Genomic DNA, 16,462 nt, shown 5'->3' with positions numbered 1-16,462 from the left:
GGGAATCACGCAGCAAAAAAATGCCAGAAGCCCGAGAAAGTAGAAGAGTGACAGGAACATAGAGAAGGAGGCATGAGAAGGCTGCTGACCCAGTTTCAAACATACTCCTCTTTGCCTATCCCTGATCATAGGAAAGTCCTGAGAGAGATACGACCTTAATTAAGCATCAGTTCTCTCTAGATATGGGGAAAGGTATGTTCCCAGCTTTACAAATGCAAGGTGCTGCAATTTAAATTGCTTTCCTGATTTTCAACCAATCACATGGAACTGGTGAAGGTGGACTACTAAAATCCTACTCATTTTAATAGGTGCATACCAGTGCCCCATCACCAGGGTAACTGTCTGAAGGAAGTGATTAGATTCTGTTTCCAAGTATCCAAGGGGAAACACAAAGGCAAGATCCAAAGACAAGGAACTCACGGAATGTCAAGGCAGTGAAACGCCATGAAAGGCAGTGCAGAGGGAGGAGGAAGCACAGTGCTACAGGTGTTTGGAACAGTAAGTTTTTTCTCATATAGGGAAAAGGAGAGACATAAAGGAAGGCTGGATGAAGCAACAGATGCAAGCCACACCTGAGGTCAACTCTGAAAGAGAAAGTTTTGACCTAAGACAGAAGAAGGAGAATAAGCAAAGGGGAAGTGGAACAGAAGGGCTGGTCTGGGCACAACAGTGACTTGATCACTCAAAGTCCATTCAGCAGGAAAAGAATCGTCTTGTCAATAAATGGTGCTGGGACAACTGTATATCCTTCCTCATGTGCAAGAATGAAGATGACCCCTACCACACACCATTCACAAAAAAATGGAGTTAAAAAGGATCCAGACCTAAATGTAAGAGTTAAAACTATAAAACTCTTAGGAGGACACATAGGCATAAATCTTTGTGACCTTGGACTAGGCAATAGTTTCTTGGATATGACATCAAAAAGACAGTGGCAAAATATTAATAAACTGGACATCAAAATTTGAAACTTTTGGGCTTCCCTGGTGGCGCAGTGGTTGAGAGTCCGCCTGCTGATGCAGGGGAGGGACATGAGTTCGTGCCTCGGTCCGGGAGGATCCCACATGCCGCTGAGCGGCTGGGCCTGTGAGCCATGGCCGCTGAGCCTGCGCGTCTGGAGCCTGTTCTCCACAACGGGAGAGGCCACGACGGTGAGAGGCCCAAGTACCGCAAAAAAAAAAAAAAAAATTGAAACTCTTGCACTTATGACAATAGTATCAAGAGCACAGAATGGAAGAAAATTTTGCATATTGCATAACTTGTATCTAGAACATACAAAGAATTCTTACAATTAACAATGAGGTACCAGTTCACATGTACTACAATGGCTATAATCAAAAAGATTGATAATAACAAGAGTTGGCAAGGATGTGGAGAAACTGGAAACCTCATGCTCCACAGCTGGAAATCCAAAAGAGTGCAGTCATGGTGCAAAATAATTTGGCAGTACTTCAAAAGGTTGAACATAGAGTTATCATATTAATCCAGCAATTCCACTCCTTGGTATGTACCCCAGGAAAAAATGAAAAGCTACAATCACACAAAAATGCATACACAAATGTTCATAGCAGCATTATGCATAATAGCCAAAAAGTGGACACAACTCAAACGTCCATAAACTGAAGAATGGATTAAAAAACGTGCATATATAATACAAACATGAAAGAAGCCAGTCACAAAAGACCACATATCATATGATTCTATTTATACGAAATGACCCAAACAGGCAAATCCATAAAGGAAAAAAACATAGATTAGTGTCTGCTTAGGGCTGTGGGGTAGGGGGCTGGAGGGAGGGAGGAATGTGGAGTAACTGCTAATGCAAATGGATTTTTTTTTAAAGGGACATAAAAATGTTCTAAAATTAGATTGTGGCAATGGATGCACAACCCCGTGAAAATGCTAAACACACTGAACTGTAAACTTTAAATGGATGAATTATATGATATGCAAAATATCCCAATAAAGCTGTTTTTTTAAAAAATGCAAAGGGATAAATGATAATGGAAAAATATGTAAATCTGAATTGAAAGAACAAAAAACTTTTGTGAGTCATAAAACACTATAAACCTAATGGAAAATCATGAACTGGGAAAATTTTTGAATAACATACATGACTGATGGCCTTAAAACAAACAACAAGAAAGCTGTGGTAATTCAGTAAGAACTCTATATTGCCCCAGTAGAACAGAAGACAAATACCACAAGAATTCCCCAAAGAAAAAAGTACGAATGACCAATAAGTATATAATAATCCATTCACAACATTAATCAAAACACTTTTCAACTAGTAATCCTAGAGTTAAAGCCTATCCAATGAAAATATAAACAGGCTTTTAAATATTAATATGTAAGAATGTTCTTTATTTAGTGGGAAACTGGGATCGTCTTACATGTACGATGCTAGGGAGACTGGGCAAATACTCTCATTTATTCACTACAGAAACAAGGCAGGAAAGAAATTCAACCGGACTTCCCTGGTGGCGCAGTGGTTAAGAGTCCGCCTGCCAGTGCAGGGGACAAGGGTTCAACCCCTGGTCTGGGAGGATCCCACATGCCACGGAGCAGCTAGGTCCGTGTGCCACAACTGCTGAGCCTGCGCTCTAGAGCCCATGAGGCACAACTACTGAGCCCACGTGCCACTACTACTGCAGCCCGCATGCCTAGAGCCTGTGCTCTGCAACAAAGAGAAGCCACTGCAGTGAGAAGCCCACACACCGCAACAAAGAGTAGCCCTCACTCGCGGCAAGTAGAGAAAGCCTACGCACAGCAACAAAGACCCAACGCAGCCAATAAATAAAATAAATAAAGAAAAAAACCCAGAAATTCAACCAACTGTCAGAAATGGTTGTCTTTTTAGGGGCACGGGGGTGGAAGGGACCAAGATTTACTGTACCTTGTTCTGTACATTTTTGTAATGAATTTTCCTCCACAAATATTCTAAAATTTTAAAAATAAACATAATATCTACATCTACCTTCATTGAAAAGGAATTTTATCATATAATCACATATTCTTTACCAAAGTTCTCAAACTTTGCTACATATTAGAATCACCTGGGAAGATTTTTTTTAAATCCCAACGCCCAGGCCATACTTCACATGCACTAAATCAGCATCTCTGAAGGTAGGACCCTTTTTTAAAGGGCTGCTTTAAATTTTAAAGCAGTCTTCTTTAAAATTCCTGGGTATGATCGCATGGTACAGCCAAATCGTGTATGGGTGAACCAGGATTCACAGGCAGGAGAATTAACGGCACTCAAAGGTCCTTAAGTTCACAGTGGAGCAAACCGAATGCACACAGGTCTGTGTGTGAGCACAGAACAACAAAGTATGTGTGTCCTGGTCATGGCTGCATGGAGCAGTAAGGAACAGGCAGGGCCGCCCGGCTCCTTGGAGTAGGCGGTCATATAACAAGTTTGCAGGAGGAAACAAAGAGAGCTGTCCAGTTCACCACAGCAGGAGGAACCATCCTTGCTGAAGGTCAGAGCCCTGATTGTGACCTGACTACTCAGAGGTGACAGCAGGACTGAGAACTAGCTGGTTCTTCCAGCAGACCTGTGCTGAGACTGTGTGTTCCCCGTGCTATCCTCCACCTCCCTAGGAAGAAGCCTCGCAGATGCTTGTGTGTACAACCTCCAGCCTATAGCCTCCCCCCGGGCATGCAACCAGAACACAGTGCCATGTCACCTACAGCTCATGTGTCAGCAATGTGCAGACAGAACAATGCAGACTGGCACTGGCATAGGAGAACGTGCTAGGGCAGGGCAGGGGGCTGGACTTAGGGCAGCCTCTACCTTAACTTGCACACTGGGGCAAGTTCTGTAATGATGCTTCCGGATCTGCAAAGAGGCCTGACTGGTTGTGCCCTAGAGGCCTTGCCAACCCCAACCTGTCTGTGATCCTCCAAGGTCCGCACACAGAACAGAGACTGCGGCAGTAGCTAAAACTGGAAGCCAGCTGAGTGTGGTTCTGACTATGAACTTGATCTGACTCAGCTGTGATAATTCCCCTGCCACAGTACCGTGGAAAGAAAGAAAAACTGGAAATTGAGAAGCGCAGACAGAAGGGAAGTTCAAAAGAGGAGGGTTACAGAACGACTACTCTCAGCCTCTTCTTGCTGATTCTCAGTGGTCCACAGCGAGGCCTGACGAAGCACCCTACTAACACCATCCACTCAAGACTGTCCCCTGAAGATGTTGACTTCAAAAGTAGGCACTCAAAGAACGCTGGCGGGAACGTGTAATCAATGCAGCTTTTGTAAAGTGACTGGGCAGTATGTACCAAGAATCTTTAAATCTTTAAAAATGTAGTCCATCGGGCTTCCCTGGTGGCACGGTGGTTGAGAGTTGGCCTGCCGATGCAGGGGACACGGGTTCGTGCCCTGGTCCGGGAAGATCCCACATGCCGCGGAGCGGCTGGGCCCGTGAGCCATGGCTGCTGAGCCTGCGCGTCCGGAGCCTGTGCTCCGCAACGGGAGAGGCCACAACAGTGAGAGGCCCGGGTACCGCAAAAAAAAAAAAAACCCAAAAAACATGTAGTCCATTTAGCGCAATACGTCCACTTCCCAGAACCTGCCACTCTTGAGAGATCAGACCTATGTAAAAGTTACTGAACAAAAATATTCACATGGGGAGTTCTGGAGACTGGGTGCACAACAAATGTAAGTGTATGTAACATGACTAAACTATACATTTAAAAATGGTTAAGATGGGAAATTTTATTATGTGTATTTTATCACATCTAAAACTAAAACTTCAGGCTTCCCTGGTGGTGCATTGGTTATGAATCTGCCTGTCAGTGCAGGGGACACGGGTTCGAGCCCTGGTCCGGGAAGATCCCACATGTCGTGGAGCAACTAAGCCCACGCATCACAACTACTGAGCCCACGTGCCACAACTACTGAAGCCTGCGCGCCTAGAGCCCGTGCTCCGCAAAAAGAGAAGCCACCGCAATGAGAAGCCCGCGCACCGCAACGAAGAGTAGACCCCACTCACCACAACCAGAGAAAAGCCCACGCGCAGCAATGAAGACCCAACACAGCCAAAAATAAAATAAATTTATAAAATTAAAAATTCATAGGCATTTAACAGCAAAAACAAAATACCTTGGCTCACGCTACAATTTTTTTAAACTGAAAAATAATGTAAATATCTAACAGCCAGAAATTAGTTAAAAATCAATTACGGAATATTGAAACAATGGACATCGAATGTCAAATTCTTAAAGCAAACTGGAACGTGCTCATGATATAATATTCAGTGAAAAATGGCAAAGCGCGTGTGGTCCTGGGTTTAGGAAGAATCGATTGAAAAAAAAAAAAAAACCAGAAAATCAAAACACTAAGCATAGTTCTGTCTCTACACTGGGATTTCCAAATTTTCTACAAGAAACACTCCAGCAGGGTGAGGGAAGGAGGGCCTTGGTGGACATTAATTCATGGTCCAAGAATCAAAGGGCAGAATGATTTCCACTTTACAGCCTGTCAGCTTTGAGGTTTTTCCCTTAAAGAAACAGACAGCCAGAGGGGTTTTCAAAACTGCTGCATCAGCTCTGTCAACTGACACAGAACTGGGACTGGAGACGGCAGAGATGCAAATACAGCAGCTCCCCTCATACGTTCCAAGACCCCCAGTGGATGCCTGAAACTGCTGACAGTACTGAGCCCCATGTATACTATAGGGTCTTTTCCTATGCATATATACCTATGATAAAATTTAATTTATAAGTTAGGCAAAGTAAGAGATTAACGGCAGTGACTAACAATAAAATAGAATGGGGCCTCTCTCTCAAAGTACCTTACTGTACAAATTTAACACATTTTCTATCTTAACTAAAGCACATCACATACCGTGGCCATAACTTTTACAGTCTGAGGTGCGAGAGCAAAACTAGCACACATTTTTTTCCTTCTTCACAATTTCACGAATAGAAAATTCGTTCTTACCATAGATTTTAGCTACCTCTGCATATGATTTTTTTTTCCTTATTAAGTCAAGAACCTTTTCACTTACAGGAAAGCACTTTACAAACCGTTCTCTTTGCATAACTGAACTGCCAGCATCACTACTCTTGCACTTCAGGTCCTTTATTAAGTAAAATAAGGGTTACTTGAACCCAAGCACCTCGATATCACAACAGTGGATCTGATGACTGAGGGGGCTATGCAGAGACTAATGGGCAGGGCACAATGGACAGAGGGACGATTCACAATCTGGGCAGGACAGAGCGAGACTTCATCACGTGAGCTACTCAGAACGGCACACAATTTAAAACTTATGAACTGTTGGGACTTCCCTGGTGGTCCAGTGGTAAAGAATCCGCCTTCAAACGCAGGGGATGCGGGTTTGATCCCTGGTTGGGGAACTAAGATCCCACATGCCACAGGGCAACTAAGCCTGCGTGCCACGACTACTGAGCTCATGCACCTCAACTAGAGAGCCCACGTGCCACCAACTACAGAGCCCACACGCCCTGGTGCCCGCCAGGCTGGGTAGACCACAAGTAGAGACAAGCCCGCGCACCACAATGAAGAGCCCGCGCACCGCAACAAAAGATCCCACGTGCCCCAACGAAGATCCCACGTGCCCCAACTAAAGACCCGACACAGCCAAAAAAAAAAAAAAAAAAAAAAACTTATGAATTGTTTACTTCTGGAATTTTCCATTTAATATTTTTGGACACTGACCACGAGTAACTGAAACCAAAGAAAGAGAAACCACAAATAAGGGGGGATGACTATAAACAGCACTACCCAGCCTCCCCATATGCGAGGATGAGAAAAGCAGTATCACCCACTTTTCACCATCTGCTGTTTTACTCCATTCAGTGTTTTAAATGGTTGCTCTGTGCCTCCTTTTGATCCATAACGGGCCCAAAGTGATCTGGGAAATGTAATCCAAATATAAAGTAACAAATTATATTACTAATAAACAATCCACAGGAAATGGGCTTGCTCTTCTCTCGGAGACCAAAGAATGCACTACAAATATTAATGAATTCTTAACCCAAAAAGGCTTGCACCAGCCACAGAACTACTTAATGGATACTGATCCTTGTTTTCATTATCAGAAAATTTATGTTTCATTTAGAAAAAAACAAAAGATGTGAAACAGTACTCAGGAAACTGAATCTTCCGACTAGCAGTGAAAAACATATCAATAAGGTGGAGCAAGGTGGAAGGAGAGTAAATAAAAATAGTAACTAGCAATGTAAGTGGAACGTAAGAAACTCAAGTCATGTGAAATGCAGGGTCACATTGCTGCAACATTAACGACATTTTCTCTGGTCCTGAGTTCCCATGGCCCAGGAGCCAATCACCACGTATACTAGCATACAAACTTTCATTATTAATGCAGGCTGCGCTGAGTGCCTGTGACAGGAGTTCATAGTATTTGACCTTTGCTAGAATAACAGTTTCGGGCCAACAGTTTCTTGATTAGCGTCAATTAGTGAAGACGTTCTACCCAAACAAGTAAAACAGGTTTGGTTCTTGGTGCAGTTTTTTTTCATTTTGTTTTTGCCTTAAACGAAAGAAAAAGGCATCTAATCTTACAAATGAGAACAGAAGTCAGCATCTTTCAGAGTTGGGGCTGAAAGATGATGTGCTCCTGAAGCAAAGCCAGATGGGGAGGGAAAACAGAGGGGGTGGGGTAGGCGGGGGCGGGTCTCTAACTATGGGCTCTGCGCACACACCATATTTACTGTATCATTAGCAACAACAGTGCTAGCTTTTTAAATAGATGGCTATTTTAAAATCCAGTGCATGTTCACAACCGTATGTCAACTATTTTTATAGGCAGGTAGAACATTAGGACTCTAGATACTTTTCCAACAATATGGTTTAAACAGAAATCTGTGTGTTCAACACTGGAAAAAACATTGTTTACTGTCTGACGCATCCTGAGTCACTGCCATTTTTAAGCAAGCACCTCTGCCTTTAACTTTCCTTTTCGAATTAAAATTACCAAGATAATGAAACCAAATTAACACTGTGAGACACTAATTTGATGTACAAATTTGGGCAATCCACAAACACTGCCCCACCAAAGAGGAATCTGCTTAGTGTATTTAATTATCATTTGGACCAAAAGCATCTAATATGGAGAATATTTCCTTCAACCCACTAAAACGTTGAATGTTGCAGAGCTAACTACTCCCTTCTATTCATAAGGCCTTGCAAAGACCTTAGCAGACATAAATTTATTCCTATGGAGAAAAACAAACTTTGGGATATTTTCTCTAAAACCAAAGATATCTAATTTGGTCAGGACAGAGGAGATGAGGCCTTGTCAGGGATTTCTCTGCAGGTGTGCCTGCAGCCTAAATGAGACTCTTCTGGCTTGCCACTCTGCCCAAGCTTGCCATGCCATTCATTGCTACCTGATGTCCCCCTAAAATGCCACAAAATAAGTAAATAGTAACTGTGAAGTGATGAATATGTTAGCTAACCTTATTGTGGTAATCAGTCTGTAATATATTTTATATATATATATAAAATCACCACATCGTATACCTTAAACTTACAATGTCATGGGTTGATTATATTTCAGTAAAGCTGGAAAAAAAATTTTAAAGATTGAAGTCCCACTAAAACTAACACTGATTTTTTTATTAATAAAACTATATCTGAAATGCAGTATTCCCCAGAGTCTCTCTGGTGTTGGCCAATCCTAGGGCCCAAGCAGCATCAATTCATCTGCAGTAGCACAGACTATAGAGGGAAACCTCTATTATCTGTTTTATATAGATGAGGTATACTTGGAGAAGACATCATGCCCGTCCTCAACCATCAGACATAGGAAGCACATACACACTAATTCAAGAAAAAAGGACAAATGATGAAGCTAATAAGAATAAAAGTAAAATGCTGTGCACAATTTGTAAAAAAGGAGTAATTCCAGTGGGCTAACCGGCAAAAGAGGCAGTGTGGGAACTGGAATTTGAAAGAAGAGAAGAAATCTGACAAAGAGATATAGCAGTAGGGGGAGGGCAAAGAGAAGAAAGGACATTCCAGGAATTTCCCCAAATACTGATAAACAGGTCAGATTCCTTGGCACAGGAAATCACTTCATACCAAAGAGGTTTCCAAGTTCCAGCTAATGACTGGATTGTAAACAATGTTGTCCAAAGTAAGAAAGTTCTAGAATAAAAGATTTTGGACACTCACCAATTCACAGCACCATTTCTAACATTCAGAGCTTAAGGTTTGCGCTCTTAATTTTACCCCACATAAACTGCAAATATCCACTAAATGATTCAGAAATAATGCCTATAACATCTCAAGTAATACACTCATTCAGGAGATTAGAAAAACAGATGCCAATTTCACAGTCCCAGAGCCTATCTTAGATCAATTCCAAACATGTTTATGTGTAAATGTGACCAATTCTTACAGTGGCATATGATCAGTAAGGCCCCAATTTATCTTGCCCTCAGTAAACAAATACTCAGAAAACCTAAAAGAAGATCAAAGAACTTTTATGATTCCGTGTATCATTATTTTGGAAAGGTCTTCCTCACCTCTGATTAAAGTTAAATAATGTTTGAGTTTTTATTGGTAAAGTTAAGTGCAAAAAGTCGGTAATAATAAGGGAAGCCAAAATACTTCATACAAGTAATCCATAAGTCCCTTGTTCTACCCCTTTACAAGTCTGAATTTTCACCAACAATTAAATTTTATAGCTGCTCAAATGCTGGATGATGTAATCAAGGAAACACATCAGTATATAGCGCTGGGTGGTAATAAACAGACTGTGGTCGGATTACACTTGCCAAAATCCATAACCTTTAAACATACCACAATGAATTTAGATTATAGCGTTGCCCTAATTTGTGAACAAGAAAACAAAACTGATGGTTAATATTGATAACATGAATCTTTGTAGAACTATAGCCTGGGCAATCAAAATAGTTTATATATAGGTTGAACTAAAGAAATCAATCTATTCAAATCATCTTTTTTTTTTTTTTTTTTTTGAAGATTCCCTTCTTCTACAAGTTACCGTAACAAAGAAAAAACCTTCTCCCAGAAGATTTCTTATAAGCACTAGTTCTGCCTAATTCCAATACATGCAGCTCGGGGGCTGTTTTGTTGCTCGCTTACCTGGGGACTTTTTGGTTGATCTTGATGGCACAGAGTGAGACTGTCGAGGCAGCAGAGGTGACGAAGGCAGAGACATGGAGACACCTTTGGCCAAGCTCACCCTGTAGGCGTCCTCTGCCACTGGAAGGCTGCTCACAGAAAACTCACCACCATGGCAAGGGGGCAGGACTGGAGGGGAAATCTCCAGACCAAAGTCACCTCCTGGAGTGGAGAGAGAAAACCTTAGGTTAGGCCATCCGTGATAGCTAGATGCGAATTTAATTCCTAAGAACTACATTCTTAGAATTCCCATATGCCATATGTGTGTGTGGAATTTTTTTTTTTTTTTTAAGATTCTTCTTGCATCCCATTCACTTCATACTCCGCATGGCACAGACTCCACCGTCCTACAACTCAAGCAGCCCAAACCCTTAGTCATGCGACTGGAACCGTGGCTCACTGATGAAGCAGGTTCTCCTCAGTATTCAACCCCTAAATGAACTTAAGGACAAACAAGCTTACTGTAACGAAATTAAACATTCTAGGGAACTCCCTGGCAGTCCAGTGGTTAGGACTCTGCTCTCTCACTGTCGAGGGCATCAGTTCAATCCCTGGTTGGGGAACTAAGATCCTGCGAGCTACGTGGTGTAGCAAAAAAAAGGGGGGGAAATTAAACATTCTAGGGTGGTAGACGTATTTTAAAAAAAAAATACAGAGGAGGCAATTGCAGTGTAGAGAGGACACAAGGAAGGGACTACATCGGCTAGGACCAGCACCTCTGAAAAAATACAGCCAGTCCTCAAGTACTCAGACGACATGCTTTCCTCCTTACCCCCAGGTATATACAAAGAAGCAACTGAGATGCTGCAAGAAGAAGAGGTAAATCATTTTCCTGATGATTAAAAAAGCATCTTTAAGCTCTGAATTATATACAGCAGAACTGGAAAGGTACAGAAAGTTTTCCACAAGCAAACTTTTCTCTCTGATGAAAGTTATCCAACTGATGAAAGTTTACCACACCTTCCTGACTCTGAAAAATCGAGGCCTGGATTTGAACTTAAACCGTTTGTCTAGCCAAGTGGGAACTCAATTTTTGCAGATCTTTGTGTACAATACTGAAAAAGGATGCAACCCCAACTGTCAAGTTCCCAGTGGCATCACTGTACTTGTTTTTCATGTTAGGAGGCACGGTGAAGTAGAGAGGTACCCCCTCCACAGACCAGGGGGCATTTAAAACAGGCAAACAGGCTCATGCATGGCTTCCAAAGGCAACTCAAAACAAGCAGAGCTGTGAACAGAAAAGCCACAGGTTCCACAAGGCATAAGTTGGCACCATCAGAAAGGTAATTTCAGTCTCAGCTGGGCCAGCTATGCTTGAAGGGGTTTTAATAAACTTGGGAAACTAAATATCCAAATGACTGACATTTGAAGAAACAACGAGAATTACCAGGAAACTCTCACTCGAATTTTCAAAAACAAGGACATTATGTCAACACCCAAGACAAATAAATTGACTTTCTGCCCATGAGGGAGGGAAGCAGGAAGGAAGGAGTTAATGGAGATCCTTACTTCCTAAGTCCAAGTGAACTGCAGTGTCTCCCACTCTGGTCCTCTTACAACCCTTGCCCACCCTGCTTCCCGAGCCTGCACTATAAGATACCATCACCACCAATGCCCAGGACCCAGGAGCTAATCTCTTAACGCCACCATGGACAAGCCTGAAATCTTTCAAAAACCTCCTCATTGGCGTCTTAAGCCAGGGCGTGAAGCCTCCTAGCTGCTTCCCCTTCAACAGTCTGGCGAGGAAACAGATCTTAAGGCAGAACAGGGGGTGCACCACAATGCCAACTCCCACTGGGGCTGAAAGTCCACCATGCTGAGACTTGGGACAGTTGAAGGGACAGTTGTTTTCTCTGGTCCAATATCAGGTTCTCATGACCAGTCCCTACCACCACCTCCGTCTCATCTAGGAATGCAAGCAGGTGCTGTACCTGTAAGAATGGTGCCTGGTCATCTGATCCCTGGATGTGTCACAAGAAACCCTAGGAGACAGACGAGAACTTGGAAAGCACTGAGGCTACAGCCCACAGCCCCAGGGAGTTACACACACAGAGTGTGGGGGGCCTTGAAGAGGCGACACTGGTTTTCCATGTGGCTTGAAGAAAGCTACCCTGCCCTGTGGCTGCCCTTGCACTGCCTAAATCACCAACCTGGGTACCCAAATAGCTATGGGATGGCCTGATGGGAGCAGGCGCTGTGACAAGGCACTGTCTTTTCCTACTCACACACGAGTATCTCTGACCGAAAACAAACAAACCTCAGATTTCAGGTCACTTAATCTGGATGAGGACACAAAATGAGGGAGAAATGCATCTTTTATGACAACATCAGAAATAAAACAATGAGCTCATTACTGAGAGAGGGTTTATTTTCTTAAATACTTGGAATTCTTCAGTGACACAAGAGAAATTGGGGACTGAGGGGTAAAAGAGAATTAAAGAGTTTCCTAATTACAAATTCTGCCCATAAACTTTGTTTATATCAAGCAAAGCAAATATTTTCATTAACTGCAAGTCTGGTGGGGATGAGTTTCCAAAGAAAGCCATAACCATGAAGACCTTCAGCTTTCGGAGCAGCTGTGCTCCAGCACTTTGATTTTATGTAGTCTGCAATAAAACAGGACTTAGAGGTGGGGTTTGGGGAGGAAGGATCTCTATTTCAAGTTTACTTTGACATCTCACCATAATATCAGTCCCAAACATGCTGTTCTGTTGGTTTATTTTTCAGATCCCTAACATCCAACTTCCTTTTATCAGAAAGGCACAAAGCAGGGAAAGGAGTTTTATGTATGAGCAGGTGGCGCAAAGAAGTGGGTGATCCAGCGGCTTAGAAGCTGGAGACAGCACTCCGGAGTCTGGTGCTTTAACTGCATCAGGCAAGGGGTTCAGGTCAAAGTCAGTCCAAGAGTATCACAAGGATGCCGACGCCAGTGCCAGAAAGTGAAAGTCTCCTGGGGCATCCATAGGACTAAACAATATTGGTTCCTGGCAACAGGACACCAGAAATCCTCCAGTTGATTTAACATTCCTCAACAGATGCTTAAAGAGGTTTAAGAGGAATTAAAAACATCTCACTGCAACAACCAGTATGGCCAGCACATTTCTTTTAGCTTTGAATACATGTTTTTCTGTTGACTGTGACCCATTTTATTCCCCACCTCAATTAAGTGATGGGAAATACACCTCAGTCCCCCTTCCTGTTGCTGCAGCAGAAATGCCCAGGCCAGGTAGAACGATGCATCCCTTCCAGGGTAGGAAAACCATATTATCAACTACCTCCCTCCAGTTCCTCTGGCAGGTGTTTCCCATTGATTCATCATGGACACTCACATCCACCCCAACGTGCTTTCACTCTCAGAGAGCACCTAGTCCAATCACACAGGTTCTCAGACAAGAAGCCAGGGCATGGGGGTTATCCGTGAGGAGGAGGGTCACAGCTAGAACTTCCAAAATCCCCCCAAGTGGCTGGCTCATGCTCTAACATACTCACTACTCTACACATTTAAGAACTTAACTTTGGGGAAAAAAAAAAAAAAAAAGGAGGTACTCAAAATAGACATGTTTTTATTTTGTTAAAAACATTATTTGGCTGTGCCGGGTCTTAGTTGCAGCACGTGGGATCTTCATTGCTGCGTGCGATCTTTAGTTGCAGCACACAGGATCTTCAGTTGTGGCATGTGAACTCTTAGTTGCGGCATGTGGGATAGCGCTCCCTGACCCGGGATTGAACCCAGGCCCCCTGCACTGGGAGCACGGAGTCTTAGCTACTGGACCACCAGGGAAGTCCCAAAATAGACATGTTATTGAATGAGTTAATTCTATAAAGGGGTCAGCACATTTTTGCTGTAAAAGTTTAGGCTTTGTAGGTCACACACAGTCTCTGTCATTCATATACATAACATACACACACACATACCTTTTCTTATTTTAAAATCACCAACTCTGAGTTTCAAAAATAAAAGACCTGAAAGGGCATGAGGGTATAAGGTTCTTCCTGTTTGTAATAAATATAAATACACATACGGATATATGGAATAAATAAAAGTAAATACACATACATATATACTTACTCACACGTGCAAAAACTAAATCCAAGTCATAGTTTGCAAAGATAATAGAATTATCAAAGGGGATAAAGCCATCCAATAAGGCTTTTTAAATTGGCAGAAATAGCTTGTGATAACAGTTCTTTTTTAATTTTTTCCACTATTACAGGCTGTGAACAGGGATTTAAACTCATAATGGCAGAAAATGCGAACCTGGGAGATGATGAGTCTTTAAAGGCGGCTATGCAGAGTGGCAATGTCCAACATTACAGATTAAAGTGCATGGAGTGCAGGATTAAGGAAGGCTTAAAAAAAAAATGAGGGCAACGAAGCCAGGGAGATGAAAGTAAAACTGCATTTCAAAAAGAGTAGATCTGAGAAAGGCAAGGGTGAGCTTAGACATTCAGGTAAATAGGTCTGCAGATGCAGGAAGTAAGATTTCCATTTATTGTGCCATTGAAGTGGCTAGATGGAGGAGGGGGGAATGGAAGCTTAGAATAGAAAGAGAAAAGATGTTCTGTTTATCCAGTTCCAGAAAACGGGACTTGTGCAATACATTTAACTAGGGCATTAAATGTGTTAGGGCTTCTTTTGTGCAGTCCCTGCCTGGGAGTGCTCTCATGTTTCTTAAACATATTTTCCATCATAAGGCTTTATGACCATATAACTCATATATCTTTACAGAAACCTAGAAAATTGGAAAAAATTTCCTCCCGCAAGATCCAGTATCATTTTTGAAACCCTCAGAAGTTTCTCTCTGCAACTGAAAGCGCTTTAAACCGCTTTACATCTTATAGGATCTCCCCAACTACCCAGCCAGAGCTGATTGTTAATGTGCATTTTCAAAAAGAAAGATTAATGTATCCAAGAAAGCAATTTTCCAAAACATTATTCACACAGTCATGACTAATTCTCAAACAATACTGCTGAGAGGCAACAAAGCAGCTAACTCCAGAGTACAGAAAAATCTGGTCAATAGGACAAGTTTACCCTTTTGTCTTCAGAACTCCAAGTGGGTTCTAAACAGAGCTCAGTAAAGACTATCCTCACAGTTTTATTCTTAATACTCAAGGGTTACAGAACCAAATGTACTTTATTCCAAAACAGATGAGTAAACAGACTGGCATTTCCTCTCTAATTGTCAAAGTTTTCCCTTTAAGGCATGTTGCCATGCAAGAGATTCTGAGCTTTAAGAGTATGTATATGACCTCAGAAACACTCCCACTCCCAAGCCCCGAGGGTGCACTTTAACATAATAAATGCTTTTTTAGATATACTATGTGTTAGGACAGGGTTTCAGGCACTTTGTATCAGTTGCAGCCAACTCATGAAGGTAGGTGCTAGTATTATGTCCCTCCTTCAGTGAAGAAACTGAGGCACGGAAAGCATCAAGTATCTCGCCCAAGGACTCGGGCAAATGGCAGAGTCAGGTCTGACCCCAGGCAGTGCGATCCAGAGTCCATTCTCTCGGCACTGCTCCCCTAAGGAAAGGCTACTGAGAGATGCCTTTCCACATTATATCGTTTTGTATCGCTAACAGGGAAGATCAGAAATAGTCTAGGTAGGTCTACACGCACACAGTACCCGGCCACTGTGAGAAGAAACCTGTTCCCTCACCTATTTTCACTTTTCATGCTGCTTAATTAGCTCCACAGCACTCCATTTGGGAGGCACCCAGGCCCAGTGTTCATTAATTTTCTTTCAGTCACACCTTATGCTGTCACCATACAGGCAAAGTAGATCCGAGATAGATGTTCGGTCATCAAGCACCCTAAATAGTTTCCTCTTCTTTCACTTTATACTGTAAACTCATTAACTCTCGCAGCCTCCGGGCCTGCTCTCTCTGCCTGGGGTGGATGTGCTGAATGCCATTCCCACCACACAGGACAGAATCCTGACGCTCTACATGGCCAGGTGATGAAGGTAGCCGTGGGGCAACTGTGGCCAAAAGCAACCCGGGTTCAGGGTTCATCTTAAATCTGCGTGGAATTCATTATCCTACACTTCCTTGTTGGGATAAACTCATTCCCCAAGTCCATGGGTCCTGTCAAACACTCCACACTTGGACTCCGAGATCTGCCAGGCCCGCTGCTGCACAGGACTGGAGCAGGAGTTCCCAGCCCTGCCACAGAAGGGAGCCCGAGCCCTTCCCGGGAAGGCTGTCGTGAGTGCTCTGGGGTTCAGCCTGGGCACCAGTCGTGAGTGAAAGCTCACTAGGTGATTCTCACGTACAGCCAGGAACGAGAACCGCCAAAGATTGTGAGACCACAAGAA

At 42.9% G+C, this 16,462-nt stretch overlaps 1 protein-coding gene across 2 annotated transcripts in view; it reads right to left on the bottom strand.

Annotated features, from left to right (window-relative positions):
* The window catches only part of TANC1 (tetratricopeptide repeat, ankyrin repeat and coiled-coil containing 1), a 229,334-nt gene that overhangs the window by 116,878 nt on the left and 95,994 nt on the right, over positions 1 to 16,462 (bottom strand). For both annotated transcript variants that reach the window (XM_082841889.1, XM_082841890.1), the window contains exon 4: positions 10,105 to 10,305. In XM_082841889.1, the coding sequence (XP_082698015.1) occupies positions 10,105 to 10,305 (201 nt within the window). The remainder of the gene's footprint in view (positions 1 to 10,104; positions 10,306 to 16,462) is intronic.

The sequence above is a fragment of the Leucopleurus acutus genome (assembly GCF_964270905.1).
Source record: "Leucopleurus acutus genome assembly, chromosome: 6".
NCBI classification, from domain to species: Eukaryota; Metazoa; Chordata; class Mammalia; order Artiodactyla; family Delphinidae; genus Leucopleurus; species Leucopleurus acutus.
The sequence above is the reverse complement of the archived record's forward strand: the minus strand, read 5'-3'. Positions and strand labels throughout refer to the sequence as shown.